Source organism: Trichosurus vulpecula, chromosome 8 (genome assembly GCF_011100635.1).
Source record: "Trichosurus vulpecula isolate mTriVul1 chromosome 8, mTriVul1.pri, whole genome shotgun sequence".
In the NCBI taxonomy this organism is placed as follows: Eukaryota; Metazoa; Chordata; class Mammalia; order Diprotodontia; family Phalangeridae; genus Trichosurus; species Trichosurus vulpecula.
This window is the reverse complement of record NC_050580.1, coordinates 44623438-44643272: the sequence shown is the minus strand read 5'-3', so window position 1 is coordinate 44643272 and position 19835 is coordinate 44623438. Positions and strand designations below refer to the sequence as shown.

The following is a 19835-nucleotide window of genomic DNA, read 5'->3' as shown; positions in this document are numbered from 1 at the left end:
AATTTATTTATTTATTTTTAGTTTACCACACACGGTTCTACATAATTTTGAGTTCCAGATTTTCTCCCCTCCTCCCCCCTCCCTCCCAAGACGGCCTGGAATCTCATATAACTACCATGTATAACTTCGCATTGAATTAATTTATACACTAGTCAAGTTGTGGAGAAGAATTATGACCAATGGAATGAATCATGAGAAAGAAGAGACAGAACCAAAAAAAAAAAAAACCCAAAAACAAAAGAGAAGCAAAAAAGGCGAGCATGTAGTGTGCCTCAATCTGTATTCAAACTTAACAGTTCTTTCTCTGGATGAAGATAGCATTCTCCATTGTGAGTCCCCTGGAGTTGTCCTTGCACTTTACGTTGCTGAGAAGAGCGAAGTATGTCAGGGTTGGTCCTCACGGAGTCCATATATCTGTGGTTGTGTACAATGTTCTCCTGGCTCTGCTCCGCTCACTCAGCATTATGTCGTGTAGGTTTTTCCAGGTTGTTACGAAGTCCGCGTCATCCCCATTTCTTATGGCACAATAGTATTCCATCACCTTCATGTACCACAGCTTGTTCAGCCATTCCCCAATTGATGGGCATCCCTTTGATTTCCAATTCTTGGCTACCACGAAAAGAGCCGCTATAAATATCCTTGTACATATGGGTCCTTTTCCTGCTTGTGTGATTTCTTTGGGATACAACCCTAGAAGTGGTAATGCTGGATCAAAGGGTATGAACATTTTTATAGCCCTTTGGGCATAGTTCCAAATTGCTCTCCAAAATGGCTGGATCAGCTCACAACTCCACCAGCAATGTAACAATGTTCCAATTTCCCCACATCCTTTCCAGCATTTATCATTTTCCTGTTTTGTTATTTTAGCCAATCTGACAGGAGAGATGTGGTATCTAAGAGTTGTTTTGATTTGCATTTCTCTAATCAGTAGTGATCCAGAGCATTTTTTCATATGCCTATAGATAGCTTTAATTTCTTCCTCTGAAAACTGCCTGTTCATATCCTTTGACCATTTCTCAATTGGGGAATGGCTTGTGTTCCTATATATTTGGCTCAGTTCCCTGTATATTTTAGAAATGAGGCCTTTATCAGAGATACTAGTTGCAAAGATTTTCTCCCAATTTTCTGCTTCCCTCCTAATTTTTGTTGCATTGGCTTTTTTTGTACAAAAACATTTCAATTTGACATAATCAAAATTATCCATTTTGCATTTTGTAATGCTCTCCATCTCTTGTTGGGTCATGAATTCTTTTACAGAAAATTTTTCATTACAAACTACCCCACTGAAAATTATTTATCCAGGTATATCCTTGTGAACAGTATTTAACGTGGCATCTCTAACATCTCTATCTACAACTTACCTTTTATGTATCCTTTTTTAAAAATTTTAATATTTTTATTTAAAATTTTTAGTTCCAAATTCTATCCCCCCCCTCCCTCTCCTCCACTTTCCCTGAGAAGGTAAGCAATCAGATATAGGTTAAATATGTGCAGTTATGTAAAACATTTCCATATTAGTCATTTTGTGCAAGAAGACTCTAAGGAAAAAATGAAAGAAAGTGAAAATAGCATGCTTCAGGCTGTATTCAATCAATATCAGTTCTTTCTCTGGAGGCAAACAGTTTGCTTTATCATTAATCCCCCTGGGATTGTCTCAGATCACTATATTGCTGAGAACAGCTAAGCCATTCACAATTCCTCATCAAACAATGTTGTTGTTACTGTGTACAATGTTCTCCTGGTTCTGTTCACTATGCATCAGTTCATGTAAATATTTCCAGGTTTTTTCTGAAATCATCCTGTTTGTCATTTCTTATAGCACAATAATATTCCATTACAATCATATACAACAACTTGTTTAGCTACTCCGCAGTTGATGGATAACCCTTTGATTTCCAATTCTTAGTCACCATAAAAAGAGCTGCTATAAATATTTTTGTACATATAGGTCCAATTCCCTTTTTTTTTTTTTGATGTCTTTGGGATGTAGACTTGGCAGGGGTATTGCTAGATCAAAGGGTATGCACAGTTTTATAGCCCTTTGGGCATAGGTCCAAATTGCTCTCCAGAATGGGTGGATCAACATCTGGGTTCACGAGCTGGGAGGCACTTAGAGCGGCTTTCCTTTTTTGTCATGTTAGCCACTCTGATAGGTATGAGGTGGCACCTCAGTCGTTTTAATTTGCCTTTCTCTGATCAATAGTGATTTAGACATTTTTATATGACTTTAGATAGCTTTGATTTCTTTGTCTGAAAACTGCCTGTTCGCAACCTTTGACCTGCCTTCCAAATTCTTAAGGTGGCTGATGGATGGAATTGGCGCACTTAAAAGCTCGATTGTCTAGCTTTTTACCTTCTCTTGTTACTGAGTCATACCAAGGAAGGAGGAAATTTCCTGAGTGACATTTTCACTTAATTAATCAGGTTGTAGCTGGCGATTACAATGATATTTAGCTTTTAGGAGGAAGCAATAATACGCATTTTTTCAGGAACTCTACATTTTAGACACCACTAGAATGTAAATTAATTGAGGAGAGGACATTGATTTTTTTTTTTTAGCTTTCTGTTCATAGTCCACTATTTAGCACATAAACATTTGATTGCTTTGCCATCGTCAGGATCCCCATACCAAGACCACCACTCTGTGTTATCATTATTACTTTATTAGGAGACACTCTATTTTCCAGCGCTAAGTCCCAGCAAGCAAGCCATGCCCTGAGCTTGGCATAACAACAATCCTTTGCGCTCACCCTCTGAATGATCTCAACCGCAGCAAAATCCCAGAATTGTTTCACATCAGCACCAAGTGGTCCCTGAGCTCAGATAAACACCTACAGCACCCATGCTCTGGTCATGAAGCCCTGCTATGAACCAAACTTGCCTCATTGCTGTTATCCCTTATTGTCAGGGCTACAGCTCACTGTGTAGACATCTGTGAATGTACTAAGATTTCATCTCACCAAAGCAGCTCTAGAGGAAGCCCCAGCACATGTGTCTAGTTTCCCTCCTCCAACAGAACAACAAAGATTTTTTGCGTATAGTGTAATATAAATTAAAGTGGGACCTTTTTACTGTTTTCTCTCTTAGCACTTATTTAATCAAGTGCCCTTGATGAGTCCGGCCTTTGTTTCTTTAATTGAATCAGGAGGGAAAACCTAGACCATGTGGGTTTAAGATGTATGTTTGTGATGCTTTTAGGTCACATGGGTGAGTGGCTTGTGTGACTCACCTTTGACCCTGAACAAGATATATAAACCCAGAGGTAGGCATTCTGTCTGGGGCTCTCAGCCACTGGAAGAGTGGCGTGGGACTCTGGGCAGCTGCTCTAAGAGCCTCCTGGCTCATGAACCCAGATGTTGATGCTTTTTGGTAACTATGAATTGTGATCTGGTCCATTTATATTGCGTATGTTTGTAATTTGCTTGTATTTGCTCTGAAGTTCAGGTTGCTGGCTTTTCCTCCTGAACTAAGTGAATGATATTTGTATGTTGGATTAAAGAACATTGTTAACCCCTTAACGCTGCTTTCCTTAGTAAAGCAGACCAAGAGAACCCATGTCAGCGGCCTTCTGTGTGCTGGTTGTTGTTGGTTTTACACAGCCACAGCTGCTGCTAGCCAGATTGTTTCTACATATGCTTACTGTAAACTCTGTTTTTTATTTTATTTCTCATAGTTACCTGTGGTTATGATAACCTGTGTGAGCTCTTCGACATTTTCAGAGTTCACAGCAGTTGCAGAGCTGCCATGGTTGCATAACCTCTGTGAGTCTTCAGTCATTTGTTTTCAGATTTGACACCATGATTGAAGAAATGGTCCCATTATTGGTTCATTGGCTGATATGCCTCAGCCAAACCTTGTGGGTCCAAGTAGACTGGCATTAGCATTTGCATTTAGCAATTATGAATTTTTTTTCTCCACATAAAAATACCATAACTCAAACAATATTGTAAACCTCAAATGAACATCCTTGTATTTATGGGTAGTCTTATTTCAGGAGGCAGTAGTGGATCTATAATTAAGAAGGATCAGATGATTGTCATTGTTCAGTTGTGTCCAATTCTTTGTGACCCCATTTAGGGTTTTGTTGGCAGAGATATTGGAGTGGTTTGCCATTTCCTTCTCTAGCCGATTCTACAGATGAGGAAGTGAGGCAAACAGGATTAAGTGATTTGCCCAGGGTCACACAGCTAGGAAGTGTCTGAGGCTGGATTTGAACTCAGGTCTTCTTTATTCCAGGCCCAGTGTACCACTTAGCTGCCCCATGTGATGATTAGGTCACACTCAAACATTTCTTTTCCTTAGCTTAATCTCATGATAAATTCCTGAATCATTACCTACTTGTAAACAGAGAAACAAAAGCTAAACTGTTGGATTCAGTTCAGATAAGGTGAGCTGGGGTCAGTTAAATGTGAAGAGCAAAACATCTTGGAACTAGGGGAAAGAGAATGATGTTACGAAGACCAAATGAAATGATGTACACAGATCACCTGGCTGACCTGAAAGACTTCATCAATGGCACCTACTCTTGTTATTCCCCACCCTCGGTATCCTCTCTACCAGTCCCAACACCCTCAGCATAGAATTCAACCTATTGAAGGCTGCTCCTGGGTTGGCCACCATTGTAGCCTGCGGCTATAAGTGTTAATGGTGTCTTTGGAAGTTTCATTTCATGGTCCTGGGCAACTAAATCACTTCTCTCTGAAATTAACTCTCCCTTTTCAAATAAGAATAATGTTGACCATGTTTGCTTGGGGATATTAGGAAGAATGACTAATCCAAAGGAGATGAAGGAGTGTTTCACCTCCTGCTAGCCAGCCTACTGGTAACAAACCCAACTGTACTTAGCATCATGAGCATTTCATCAAGCAAGGAAATGTTGTGCAGGAAAGCTGTAATTCTGTTCAAGGAGTAAAGGACTCAGAGCCACTGGTTCCAAGACGTGAAAAGATTTGTGATCTTGGAGCAAGTAGTTTAACTCTTCTAGCCTGTTTCCTCCATCATAAAGTAAGAATAATTATACTCACAAAGTGGAACATCCAGATGGTGCAGTAGATAGAATGCTGAACCCTTGGAGTCAGGAAGACCCAAGTTCAAATCCAGCATCAGACACAATAGCTGTGTGACTCTGGGCAAGTTTACCTTTTTCCCCAACTGTAAAATAGAGATGATAATAGCACCCGCCTCACGGATTTGTTGAGGATCAAATGAGATTCATTGTAAAGTGCTTAATACAGCACATAGTAAGTGCTATATAATTATTAGCTATTATTTTTATTGTTATATTTATGCTACACATCTGGCAGCATTGTTTTTAGGAAGGAACTTGATAAACATTAAAGTGTTAACAAATCACACGTATGTACTATAATAATAATTATTACTATTTTAGGGACAAGCTGGCCCAGGTTGGAAACTGAGTAGGTATAAGCTCCTTAGTGGATCGGAGTAAGATAAGCTCATGAGAAGTCTCAGAATTCCAGCCTGGGCAAGGTGAGAATACCTAGTCTTTAAAATACATAGATACGTATGTATGTATGTATGTATGTATGTGTATGGGGCAGCTAGGTGGTAAAGTGAATAGAGTGCTGGGCCTGAAGTCAGGAAGGCTCATCTTTGTGATTTCAAATCCAGCTTCAGAAACTTCCTAGCTGTGTGACTCTGGGCAAGTCACTTTACCGTGTTTGCCTCAGTTTCCTCATCTGTAATATGAGCTGGAGAAGGAAATGGCAAACCACTCTAGTATCTTTGCCAAGAAAACCCCAAATGGGGTCATGAAAAGTTGGACACGACTGAAAAACAACTCAAGAACAATGTATATGCATATGTGTATACATTATGCATCTGTACATGTGTGTGACACCTGGTGGGCTAGTCCTCTGACAAGCAGAGATAACCTGTCCGTCCTTGAAACATACTTGAAAGTATGGCAGAGCTTGTAAACCCAGGGTCACCTCTAAGGTATTAATAATAAAAACTATCAACAGAAAAGTGTTTTTAAAAGACTTTATTTTAGTGCAATACTGTTCATCACATACTGTATTCAGAATCACCAGAACACTTAGCTCTTGCTGCTCAGTCATGGCACTGATGGCAATTTTTCAGGGAGTCTGAGCATAGCAATAGTTTCAAGAAATAAGAGTTACCAACTAACAATTTTTTAAAAATTAAGAGAATGACTCTCAACATTTCCAAAGAAAGCCTGAGCTGGACTGAAAATTATTTGTTGTGTCTAATAACTAAACAATCATAAAGCCATCGGAGAGGAACGGCATTTAGAGCAAAGGTGCAGCAAGAAGGAAAGTCTCAGGGCCTGGGTTTCAGATGCTGGGTCTGGGAGTCACAGCAGCTGATGAGGCGATCCGCTTCCCTCCACCCAGACAGCAGAGCACCATGGGTGGTAGAGTAATACGTCCGATGGGTGGCTTCCCCGGCAAAAAGGATCTGAAACTTCAAGTCAAATGGAATGCTTAGAGAAGAAGAGAAAGGGCTGGAAGCACATAAAAAATGTGTTTGTCCCCCTTAAGGAATATTTTTTCTAACAGTGTTGCCATGGAGATCACAGCTCTGAAGAGAAAGGGTTTTTTGTTTTGTTTTGCTTTTCATTTAAATACTGGCATGGGACCTCTTTGATAAAGAGAATAATGCCTAGAAGAAAAAGAGAAATATTTTCAAATAATATTTTTGTTCTCTCCATTAGGTCCTATGTGTTTTCCATGCATTCTTAAGACAGCATGAAGATATTAGGATCCTCCGTAATGGGCATGGCATAGATCAGAACTGTCCAACCCTAGGTTTTTATTGAAATGACAGACGATATATTTTGATTTGCCATTTTAGTGAGAGCTCTGCAGTACCTCAGCTTCTTTTACTAAATTTCTGTACTTGTAGGCAGGCCACATAAATTGTACTTGGGCCGCATTTTGGACAGCCCTGGCACAGATCAATTAAAAGGCCCTAAACCAAAGGCTCAGTTTGTTTCACAAGTATCTCCTCTTTATGTTATAGCCCTTCTCCCTGGATAGGATGTAAATTCTTTAAAGCCAGAGACTGTCTCTGGTTTTGCACTGTGTCCTCTGGGCCAAGTATAGTGGCTGGCACTTAATTTTTGTTGAACTGAACTAAACCTGGATAAATTCGAAGAAAAAAGAAAAAATGTTTGTATAAAGGAGGTTTCATATCCATACTCCCCTCCCAATTAATATAACTAACAAGATGTTCTATACCCCAATATCCTAATCAGGGGAGAACCTCTTTTTGATTTACAGAATTGAATGTAGAAACCAGGTATGAACAACAACTTGAGTTGAGGAACTAGCCCCTTGTGCCTGGAACTAGAGGGCAGAGACCTTAGGAGCGTGAGCATGGCCCCACAAGGTCACTAGAGAGTCAAGACCAGCTAGGAGTTGAGGGAAGACAAACTGGCCAAGTTGAGGAAAGGTGTGAGTTCTTTTGGTAGAGGGTCCTGAATCCTCAGGGCCCAGCAGAGAGACACACAGATGCCATGGGAACTGCAGGAGTATTCTAGGGGCTGGGAGGTACCCATCTTGCCACACACACTCTCCAAGCTTGCTTCATTTTCTCTCTTTTTTTGCCAAACCACCTTCCCCTGGCCTCTGTATGCAACTGTAAGAGACTGGGACCAAGACTTTTGGAGGAGATGTTTTATACCCACTGTTCTTATCATACTGCCTTAGCAGATAGCCCTGAAAGTTAATTAACCCTGGCTGGCTAATTGATATTAACTAGATAATCAATGAGGAGCAAACCAGTAGGGGCTCATGAGGACAGTACTAGAAAACTGCCCCTAGAAGCCCGAGGCTAGAGGCACTCCGACACATTTCTGGGGACCCAACCTGCTGGCGTGACTGAGGATTGGGAGGAGCCCAAAGGAGGACCTATGCTGCAACTGAAGGATAAAGTAAATGCATGACATTATCAGCATTTCCTCTCTGCATTAAAATCTTCTGCCCTTCCCTAGAGAATATTACCCCTCCTCCAGAACAGGGACTGTTTTATTTATGTCTTTGTATCTCTGGAGCTCCGCACAAGGCCCAGTCCAGCAAGTACTTCATAAATGCTTCCTGATTCATTAATAGCTATGTCTCTCCTCTGCCAAACCCCTCACCATTACTATGAAAATGTTAATTAGGTTGAACTTATCCCTCTTATTTCCTCTGTCTGTCTTCTGATGATTGAAAGGGTCTGGAAATCCAAATTCGATAATCCTTCTAAATGCTCACAAAACTGATGGTCAGTACCACTGGAAGTACAGGATGCATTGGTTCTTTGCCTCAATGATCTCATACTAATAAATCTTAAAAATATGTACTCATGCACATAGGATGTTTCCTAACCCACATCAATGTTACCTGGGTAAATGCATTTGTACTGGAGGCACTCCAAACAGAAGTGGTGTTTTCAAAGTTCCTTCGTAAGTCAGTGTTTGCAGACTTAATTGTTTCTGTTTCATGACATGTATATTCCTACCTGACAATGCCAGTAGCCATTCCCTCCGAGGGACATGACACCTCCTGCCTTCATGTCTTTGCCTTGGCTATCCCCCATGCCTAGAACGCGCTCCCCCCTCACCTCTGCCTTTCAGGATCCTGCTCTTTTCCTTTCCAGGACCAGTGCAGGTGCGACCTGCTCTATGAAGCCCTCACACTGCCCTCCTATCAAAGTTTTCTCTCTCCCCTCAAATTTTCCTAGAATCCTTTGTCTTTTACCCCAACAGGTCCTCCTTGTATTGTACTTAGATGCCGTACTTCACCTTCTGCCACACCCCTATACCCTCACTCCAAGGAGAAAGCTCCTAGAGGTACAGGCTATGTCATCTAAAACAAAAAAAACTTTGCAACTCCAGTGCCTAGCATGGTGCTTTTTCCACATGATGATAATTTTATATTTGTTGAATGAATTTTTTAAATGTTATAAATTATGGCCAGGTTCTCAGGTGAGGGTTCAAAAACAATTTAAGCTATACTGTATCTAAGAAGAATACGATTTTCATTCCTGCCATGCTTTCCCACCCACCAGTCTGTGGGACTAGTCCAGGGTAAAGAAATGGATTTGGAGTCAAAGGCTCTGAATCTGAATCCTGCTTAGCAACTTTTGAGCTATGTAACCTACATCAGGTTCCTTAAGCTTTTTGGTTCAGTTTCTTCAAATACAAAATAAGATCAACTGCAAGGTCCTTTCCTGCTCTAAATCTTTGATCCTTTTATTATAAGATTGTTCCTATTGAAAAACACATTCTGAATTCTAGTTTGTACCAACAAGAACACATTCCCATCTGTCCCTCTCCCAACAAGCCAAAGGCATATGGTCAGGTGCTTCTTGGCACCAGAACTGTCCAGCTTCATTCATCTGCATGAGAAAGGCCACCTGCCATCTCCATATCTACACAAGGGGTAATGCTTGTGTAAGAATTCTAAATTAAAATGAATTCTAAATTGAAAAATAAAATCCAGCTGCCTCCTCCAAAAGAGGCCCAGAGCCAGAGTACTAGCCTCATCTTCTTATACTGCTTGTTTTTAGGTGCAAGATTATTTGTTTTTTAATATAAAAGAGTTCCCAAGTTGAGCAATTAGAAATTGCCAACATGTACTGTGGCCAATGTGGCCAATGTGTTGCTTTGCTTTGCTTAGCTGTAGCTGTTTGGTATAAGGGCATGGCAGGGAAGTGGCGAGGATATCATGGGAAAGTGACAGCAATGCTCTTTTTAAAGCATAAATAAAACATTTTTAAAAGACACTGACTGCACATCAAAAAAGGTATTAGAGTTCATTGTCCAAGAAAGAAAAATATTTACCTGGGGGCCTGAGGAGTCTGCAGGAAGGGGCTGGGCAAGAGTATCAATGTCATCTCCAGAGCTGCCAACTGCAACGTAGCTGTAAGAGCCTCTGGTGTAGGGGGCACTGTGCCACCTGGACCTGAGCATACTCCTAGGCCTGGAGAGCTGTGGATTTCCTGAACCCCAGAGATGCAGCAGGTTAACACAGCACTCCCTCCCGTATGTTTGCAATTTGTTTTTCATTTTAAAGACTGGGCATTTTCCAAAATGAAAGACACTACCAGGGAAGAAAACCACGTCATACAGTGTATTAGCAAAAGGCTCCTTCTGCCATGTTAGTTTTGCTAAATTCTGAAAAAAAAAAAAACAGGAAAGCAATGCAATCTAGTGGATAAAGTGGATGCTTACCAGTCAGTAAGAGGTTAAGAGGGGAGGAAGTGGATTCTGACCCATCAACTACATGCGACCCTGACAATATCACTTTTCCTTTTGGGGTCTCAGTTCATCTGTAAAATCTGGCTCTGTTTTAATTTAGGTTCATTGGAAAGACTAAGTAAGACTGAACCTACAAACCTCATAGACAAGTGCTTTTAATCAGTTTGGGTTTATACAACGAAGAACTTCCCTTAGGAATGCACAGACCAAATCTATCATTGGGATATCCTGAAACAATGGGCCTAGGATTCAGTGGTCGATTCAAAGCAAATGCAATCCAGATCCCTTATTTCCACATATGAGAACAGTACCTGTTATTCTTCTTAAAACTTCAGTTAGAGATGAAATTACTTCCTCATCAGAAAGAGTTTCCATAAATTCTGATTCCAGTCCAGCAATGAACCCACAGAGAACATATGTGGACCTGCACAGAAAGAAAGGGGCTTTCACTGGATGGGAAGTAGTTTGGGTAAGTAAGAGACGGACAAACCACAGTCCTTCCTGGCCTCCTGGTCTCCTGCCACCAAGGATACTGGGAACCACTCTGGGCAGAACTGGAGACAAGAATGCTGCATGATGGGCAGGCAAGCTCCTCTACCAGGGTCGAAAGAAGGAAGCTGCTAACTCCTCCCCTACTGACTCAGTCGTTTGACAACCAAAGGACCGTGTTCATCCTCCATCCCCTACTTCTGTTCCGCTGTGCTGAAGTCTCCTTTGCTGTTTGTCTCTTTTGCTTTAATAGGACAGCATTTTTCTTTCTTCACCACACTATACCATTTAGATCCTTTACTCTTCCCCACAAAACAGTTCTTCTAACCTCTAAATTATTCATAATAATCTCTGAATTATCATCACCACATTTTTGTGTATAAAATTACACACATACATATATGTAAATATATATATACATACATACACATATATACAGATAATTTTACATGGTATAAAGGCAGCGCGATAAAGCTGCTGGGTATGGAGTCTGGAAGACACAGGTTTGAATTCTGCTTCTTGACACTTACTAGCTACGTGAACCCCAGGAAGTCCCTTAACATCTCCTGTGCCTTGGGCAGCTCTCAAGGACTAATCTATGAAGTCCTGGGTGGATTTTGATCTACTCTCGACAGTTGGTGGAAATAGTCTCAGATCACAAAATCAAAGATCCTTTTATACACACACACACACACACACACACAGCAAGCCCCATGTCTACATACACATATATACATAGACTTCTACACATATACATACATACACACACACACACACACACACACACACACACACACCCCTTGGCTCCCAAAAGCAGGTCAGCACAATCTATCTGTGACTTAGTAGATCAGTCCTCAGGAGCTGCATAAGGCACAGAGCAGTGCTAAATAAGTGTGAAGATGTGGGACTCAAATCCATGTCTTCCAGACTCCAAACCCAATACTCTATCCCCTTAAGCTTCCTCATATAATGCTGCCTATGTCAAACTATATCACGTGACTGGGCATTGCTACTCTCTGATGTGATCCTGATGAATGCCATCTTGTCTATTATCTTCATCTCCAGCACATTTAGACGAGACATCCCAGGTCATCTAATGCAATACCCTCATTTCACATATAAAGAAGTCGAGGCCCAAAGAGTAAATGGTTTGCCGAAGTAGTAAGCAGTAGAGGCTAGATTTGAACCCAAGCCCCATGACTCCAGGGTCAGCTAAGTGGCGCCACAGTGTTTAGAAAACCAAGGACAAGGGCAGATAGGTGATACGGTGATGCTAGATGTGGAGTCAAGAAGGCTCATCTTCATGAGTTCAAATCTGGCCTCAGAGACTCACTACCTGTGTGACCCTGGGCGAGTCACTTCACCCTGTTTGCCTCAGTTTCCTCATCTGGAAAATGAGCTGGAGAAGGAAATGGCAAACCACTCCAGGGTCTTTGACAAGAAAACACCAAACGGTGTCATGGAGAGTCAGATCAGACTGAACAACAAAAACAATAACCCATGACTCCAAATCTCTAACTCTTTTCACTACGCTATGCTCCAATCTTGCCTCAGAACAAGACTACAAATGCCTTGTGGGTAACATCTGTGTGTTTGATTTTCTCTGTAACACTCAGCACCTAGCAGATTACAGGAGCCCCAGGACTTCACATATTACCTACCCTCCCAAATACTCAAACCGACCACATCTTGAATGTAACAATCCACAATGGATCTTATCAGAACCACATAGACTCATTTCCCTTCTTGGTGGGCTCTGAAGCAGTCAAGAGGTTGCGCATGAGGATTAAATTCCTTATGTCACTTCCCTTCAATGCTAATTCCTCAAATTGCCAGGAACATGGTTGCCATTCTCTACATCATGATCCACTCATGATTCAGTCCTGAGGAATGTTTCGAAACAAAAATAAAACAAAACAAAACAAAGAAACAAACAAAAACCAATACATACTCCAGGGGAGGCAGGACTAAAAAGCCAATGAGCTTTTTGAACCATATGTCGTGTAGCTCAGCCTTCGCATCCAGAAATGGTGATGCGTCCTCCCACACGACCTGGATTTGTTGGCAGTCTGGTTCCCAGAAAGGTTCTTCAAACTCCAGGAATATTTTATTGTTGGTTCCGAAGCCCATTCTCCTAATCACTTCTGCTTTCCTACGGGGTAGTGGTGGGCTGAATAAAGTATTGATTTGCTCTTTGAGAACACCTAAAACAAATCAAATCAGAGCAGTGTAGGCAATCACTGATCAAAACCTGAGTCTGAAGTCAAGATGAAAGTGGACATTGAAAAAAGTGAATTAGTAATTAGGGAGAAGCACAAAAATGTCACAGCTTTGAATCCCAATGGTTAGGCTAGTTCTCACCAAGCTGATGTTTTGAGGGTAGCTTAGCAGGAAAGACAAGGAGCAGGTAGGATGCTGACCTGGAGAACTAGGTTCTGTGGAAGTAGTTACTACTAAGGAGCCTGAAATGACTACAGAAATCTTCTCAGGAGATCATATTTCCAAAAGCAAGAAATACCTCTCCCCCTCAACACCCCCCCATAATGCAGCCTTCTAGAATAAAGCTCCTTCACTTTTTAATGCCACTGTTTAATGCATAATGTCAACAGTGACAAGTACAGACTTTGTTTTGTTAATAACTGGGGTATAATGAAGCTCACTGAGAACATACACAGAGCTTTAAGATCACCTCAATCGCACAGAAATCCAGGGCCTTCCACAATGGGAAAGTCTGAGGATGCCAGTCGAGTAAGAGTGCTGAGTCCAAGTATTTAACCTAATGAAAAGAGTGACTTCTGATAACTTCCACTCTCTTACTTACTCACTCTGTGACTTTGGTTAAGTTACTGAACCTGCCTGGGTCTATTTGCTCATCTGTAAAATGGAGAAGTTATCCCAGATGCTCATAAAGGGCCATTCCAACTCTAAGCCCTGTGATGATATGACTAACTCTATGAAGGAAAGCATCCTCTTAAAACTCATGTACAACTAGGCCAAAATATTTTCTATATTCAAGCCACAAAGGGGAAGAAAAGTGATCTTTCGAATATAAACAACAAATCCAGGGGTGGCGAACCTGTGGCCTTGAGGCCACATGCGGCCTTCTACGTCCTCAAGTGCAAACCTTGACTGAATCCAAACTTCACGGAACAAAACCCCCTAATAAAAGGATCTGTCTCACCCTTATTTCAAACAAGGGAAATAATTACTTAATACCTCATTTTTCTCAATAATTAACTCTTGTCTACTACATGAAGGCTATGATTTCCTCAGCTAAGGGAGCTGCCTCCATTGAAGTAGACCATAATTTATCAATAGTGTAGCAGATCATCCGATTAGAGTCAAAAGCAATGTTATAGGTCACCTCGTCAAATCCCTTGATTTACAGTCAAAGAAACTGAGGCCCACAGAGATGAGGCGACTTGTCCAAGGTCACATGCACCACCTGTGGAAAATGTTCCCCTCCCTCCCAACCTAGCCCTTTCCCCACTGTATCACATTATTCTCCGGCTCAAATCCATCAGTGGTTCAAAACTGCCAGCTACATCCTGGGGAGGTGCAAAGGGTTAAGGACTTGATCAGGGTCATATAACTAGTAGTCGTCAATTATCAGAGGCAAGATTTGAATCCTGTTCTTCTTGACTCCACATCCGGCACTCTCCACTAAGCCTTATTGTCTTTCTTTCTCTGTAGTAAGGAGAAGAGCAGCTGGGGGTGAAGTGGATAGAGTGCCAGGCCTGGAGTCAGAAAGACTCATCTTCCCTAGTTCAAATCTGACTTCAGACACTTTCTAACTGTGTGACCTTGAGCAAACTGCTTCACTCAGCCTCAGTTTCCTCATCTGTAAAGTGAGCTAGAAAAGGAAATGGCAAACCACGCCAGTATCTATACCGAGAAAACCCCAAATGGGGTCAAGAAGAATTGAATATGACTGAAATGAGAAGGAAGAGTAATAGAGATTTTTAAAAAGGCACTGAACTTTAAGTCAGAAGACCATGGTTACAAACTCAGTTCTGCCACTTATTAGTCGTATGTCCCTGAGCAAGATGCTTAATTTAACTATGCTACAGTTTCCTCCTTTATAATATGGGCATGATAATACCTAGTTCACAGGGCTGTTAGAAGAAAAACACTTTGCAAACTGTAACAGGTTATACAAATACGAATGATGACACTGTTGAAATTAAAATTAGCCTGTTCACTAACATAGCAAAAACGAAATAAGACACATAGCTACATCTTTAAGATAGGGCTACTGAGATGCAAGAGGCTACAGCTATTATATGAGTTTATTAAAAATGTAGCAAGAAAAAAGAGGAAAAAAAGTTTACCTAAGGGTATGGTAACTATAACATGATGTGCTGGGAACTTCTCTCCTCCTTCACATTCCAATAGCACTGGAAATTTCTCTCCTGGAAAGTTTTCTTGTCTGTAGCTGCCATTCCAGTGAATGGTTTTCACTGGTTTGTTAAACAGTACAACATCTTTCGGCAAAGAAGTCATTATGCAGTTTGTGAGGCCTTCATACCCCCTAGGAGAGTTATGACACAAGTCAGAATTTTTGTCAGAAGAGTCAGATGTCTGAAACTCATTTTAAAAATTGTTCCAATAAAACAAAACCATGTAATTGTAATGACCAAGCTTGAATCTGGAAGAGCTGAGCAAATGCAGCTCCCTCCCTTCATTGCAGAGGTAGGGAACTCTGGGTGGGGATACTGTATACACTGTCAGACAAGGATGAGTCACTGGTTGGTTGGTTGACTGGTTGTACCAAATTGTTTCTTTCTTTTATCTTTAAATATATGTTACAAGAAAAGGTTTGCCAGGTAAGGGAAGGTGAAGGACTGGTTTAAAAATGAATGTAATATAACAAGAAGCATCAGTGAAGAGAAAAAATGTCATCAAGAAATTGTTCCCCACTCACAAAAAAACCTCAGGTAGGAGCTGTTTCAGCAAGCTCTAACACAGAGAAAAGCAACACTAAGTCATGAAGTTTTCTATACAATCTAACTTCAGGGTCTGCTCACACTAGATCTATCATCCTTATTCCTGGGCAATAGAATCCATCATATAGCCACAAGAAGTCAGGTTACTGTGCTTAACAAGAGTCTCCCACACACAAATCCAGGTGAAAGACAAAATATTGGCTCCCCAAAGTGGCTCAACCTGGGGAGGAATCACAAGATATTAGGTCAAAATATGCTTCTCCTTCCTTTGATTATCTTCTCTTAAGATTAAGCAAATCTATGTGCCCTTTCCCTTTTACCTAAGTGAGAGAGACCTCAGGGACTCAATGACCAAGGGGGAAAAAAAGAGCTTCTTCGGAGGAATGTGGGTAGGGGTGGGGAGAACAATGCTCTAGAACAGAAAAATGGAAAGGTCCTAAAATCCTCTTATTCTCTGAACCCCTGATTTTGAGCATTTTCTCTGGAAAACCATTATCAAAAGCTGGTGTTCATCCTAATGCTATGAGTCACAGGGTATCTGCAACTGGATTAAACCACTATAAATGACTTCTTTGGGCCAAAGTTACAACTACCTTTGGGTACACACTATGATATGGAATCTACTTACTCAGAAAAGGTACAATCTAGCCCTGGCAACGTGGCGTATTCCCCAAAGGATCCAAGGGCAACCAAATCCATACTGTGGCTCCCACTCACACAGCACTCTAGGTTGAAAAAGACATTCATGATGGACAGTTTAAGGTTCTTTGTCTCTTCATCTTCTGTCCAATCAACCATGTGCCGAGCAAGCTCCTTCTTCAGGTATTCCCCCACACTGGGGACAGGGGTTTCTGTCATATGAAGAAACTCACGGGTTTGGTCTAACAGAGTATAAAACAGATTAGATGCATCTTCTACCAATTTGAGGTTCACATTTTTGCCAGAGCTGGAGAGGGACAGAGAGGGCAGACCAGGGTGGCCACCAACTTCAATAAGCTGGTTTTCCTCGGACATCTCTTTCTCACCCAACAGGCCATACTCTAAAGCCAGCTGGAAGACAGGGTTGTTCTTGGAGGGCCCATGGATCCAGTGCGCCCCAATCTCAATCACACCACCTGAGGGAGTGGAAGGAAAGAGGAAACAAAGTTCATCATCTTGAGGCTTTCCTGACTTTCCCTCCCTGCTGAACTTGACTGCCAAGGTCCTTTCCAGCTCTAAATTCAGGGCCACGGGCCCCACTGTCACCCTACGGTCAGGGAGCTGCACTAGATGGCCTCTAAGGATCCTCCCTCCCGTGACCTTTGCGGATGACCGGGGTCAAGGGGCATCGGGCGCCTCCAACCCTAACCTGTGGACCCCTAGCTGAGCGTCCTGGTTTCTACCAGAAGCGGCGGTCGGGGGTCTCCCTGGCCTGAGGAGAGGGTCTCTGGGGCGGGGGCGTATGTTACCGAAGGCGGACTGCGAGCAGATGCGGCCCCCACAGCGGTCAGTGGCCTCCAGGAGCCGCAAGTTCCGGAAGCCAGAGTGCCGGCAGAGCCGCTGCACCGCCCCGAGCCCCGCTATACCGCCGCCGACCACCACCACGACGGGGCTCGATGAGGAGGGCCGGCCTTTACCGCTGCCTTTCTCCATGCGCCTCGCTCGCCCGCCTACCGGGCTGCGCTCCGCTCCGGCTGGGGAGCGAAGCTCCGGGGATCTGCTGGACCGCAGCTTGTCTCTGGCCCTGGACACCCTGCTGAAACCTGAGCCTCCGCCTCCGCCTCCGCCTCCGCCTCCGCCTCCGCCTCCGCCCAGACGCTATGACCCCGCCCCTTCCCGCCTACGCCCTTCTGATCCCGCCCCTGCTCGACTCAGGCTCCGCCTCCGTTCCGACCCCGACCCCGCCCCCTTCCGCTTTGGCTCGGCCGGTCAGAGCTCAGCTCTAACTCCGCTCCTCCTCCAATCAGGGCCCGTCCTCCGGCCTCCGCTCTAATCACTTCGCTTCTCCAATCGTGGCCCCACCTCCGACCCCTCCATAAATCCTTCTCCCGACCAGAGCCCGGTGTAACTCCTCCTTTCCCTGCCCCCGCGTTCTAGCTCCTCCTCCTCTCGCGCCCCTTCTCCAACTCCGGTAGTTGTTCAGTTCGGCGCTACGTGTCCATGGGGTTTTCTCGGCAGACACTGGGGTGGTTTGCCATTTCCTTCTCCATCGTGTCCCCAGTTTACCCTTTCCAGGGTCCAGGTCTGACCCCTCCCGTCTCCCATCGAGTTCCCCGCTCCGACCATTCCGTCCCTATATCCGATCCCGGCCCGGGTCCTAAACGCCCCCAATACCCAACTCCCTTCCTGCTTCTCCTGGGCTTTAACCCGGCGCTCTCCATTCCCGCCCCGCCCAGGCTCTAACTCTAGCCCTGCCCCCTCCAGTCCGGGCCACGCCCCGAAGTCCTCTGCCCTCCCTACCCACGTCGCTCCCGCTCACCCTCCCTCCGGGGTTCCGCCCTCACCTCCCTCCTCGCCCGCGCTTTTGGGGCTCGGCTCCCGCCCCTTAGTTAGGCTCCTTCTCGGCTCTGACTCTAACCCTCAACCTGATCTCAGGCACAGGTAGCCTCTGCCTCCGCTGTTTGACCCACGCGTGCTCAGTCGCCGCGCCACTACTACCCATTCGGATCCCACCTCTCACTCGTCTAAGGCTAGGCTCCTTCACATCGCTCCCAGTGCCCTCGTTGGGCTCTGCTCCGTCCCATTCCTGCACAGACTCTGCAGGAGCCCTGGCTCTTGTCAATGACTCAGTGAGACCCCCGCCATCTCCCAGCCCGCTGTCCATACCCTGAAATCGCCCACTCGAGAAAGCAAAAAGGGCTGGGACCAAGGCTCTGAGGCTGCCAGGAGAGGCAGGGGTCTGCAGGGTGGAGCGGGGTTAGGGGCAGGGGTCTGCAGGATGCACCGAAAGGGGGCAGGGTGTGAGCCTCTTAATTATACTGACCGGGAAGATTATCCCAGCTTCTCCCCCTCTCTCCCCGCCCCTTCCGAAGAAAAGAACAACTCGAATAAAGCTAATTCTGCATTGATCATATGTTCGTGCTGGTGTCAACAGAAGATGGTCCTTCCCGAGACCTTCAGCAGCTAGAACTTGACCCTGGGGTTCTCTGAAAGGCCATGCCAGATGGCCAGCTCTAGAACCTTCTACCAGACTGGAAGGGCTCCATAGAAGCGCCTGGAGGAGAACTGTTTGTCTGTTATCTCGGGATCAGCCTAGCTAAATTAGCAAAGACTCCTGGCCAGGTTAGCCCAAGGGTGAAGGTTTTTTTGTTTTTTTTTTAAGAGCCAGGCAACTGTCCCAAACCATCTACAGAGTGGTAGAGGGGTTCTCATATACCTAACTGGAGAACTTGGAAGAATCACATTTGCTTTAACAATCATGTATGACTGTGCTCCAAACAGACTGCACTGTTTCACCTGAGGCCCTAATCCCAGTTGTTATTCAGTCATTTTTAGCTCTCCTTGATCCCATTTGGGGTTTTCTTGGCAAAGATACTGGAGTGATTTGCCATTTCCTTCTTCAGCTCATTTTACAGATGAGGAAACTGAGGCAAACAGGGTGAAGTGACTGGCCCAGGGTCACACAACTAATAAAGGTCTGAATCTAAATTTGAACTCAGGTCCTCCTGACTCCAGACCCTGCACTCTATCTGTTGAGGTCAGATTCCAGAGCACTTAGAGTGTGAAAGAATTTACTTAGACATTCTCAGTAGCCAATGGGAATTTTATTACCTGAAGCACAGGCCCTTGTCAGCAAGTAGTTAATTAAAGGCCCTGATATTTGGGAGGACCAGGCTTAGATAAACAGAAAGCTATATAGCCTGAAGATGTTCAGGATGATGTTTTAAGGTCTTATGGTTGTTGAAAATTAAGGATAAGGAAGAATTTATGACATTTATGAGGGAGATGGTTGCTTACAAGATAAGGAGGAATTTTATGACAGGATAAGAAGAACAGGTGAACACAGGATAAGCAAGAAAAAAATTATTTTGGTCTTACAAGATAAGGAGTTTCATGGTATTTCAAAGGGGAAAAGGACATAAGGATGCTTTTAGGATGCCCTCAAGTTACAGGATCCTCAGAAGGGTCTTCACAAAGTATTGAGAAAGCAACCTTTAATATTCTTTTTAACTCTTACGGCACCATATACTATA

General features: G+C 43.5%; 1 protein-coding gene across 1 annotated transcript; it reads right to left on the bottom strand.

The window, feature by feature from the left end:
* Window positions 1-5989: 5989 nt before the first annotated feature.
* On the bottom strand, window positions 5990-17737 carry PAOX (polyamine oxidase). The gene is made up of 7 exons (XM_036769512.1): window positions 17112-17737; window positions 16292-16778; window positions 15049-15248; window positions 12669-12921; window positions 10540-10652; window positions 9812-9969; window positions 5990-6447 (listed from the first exon to the last, which is right to left on the bottom strand). Exons 1-7 carry the CDS (start codon window positions 17293-17295, stop codon window positions 6304-6306), a joined length of 1539 nt encoding a protein of 512 aa, XP_036625407.1. The 5' UTR covers window positions 17296-17737; the 3' UTR covers window positions 5990-6303.
* Window positions 17738-19835: the final 2098 nt, after the last annotated feature.

Coding starts and splice junctions, on each gene's coding strand:
- PAOX (XM_036769512.1), bottom strand. CDS start 17,295: ATGGAGAAAGGCAGCGGTAAAGGCCGGCCCTCCTCATCGAGCCCCGTC. Junction 10,653..12,668: donor TTAGTCCTGCCTCCCCTGGA/GTATGTATTGGT, acceptor CTTTCTGTGCAG/GTCCACATATGTTCTCTGTG. Junction 6,448..9,811: donor CAGACTCCTCAGGCCCCCAG/GTAAATATTTTT, acceptor TTTGACTTGAAG/TTTCAGATCCTTTTTGCCGG.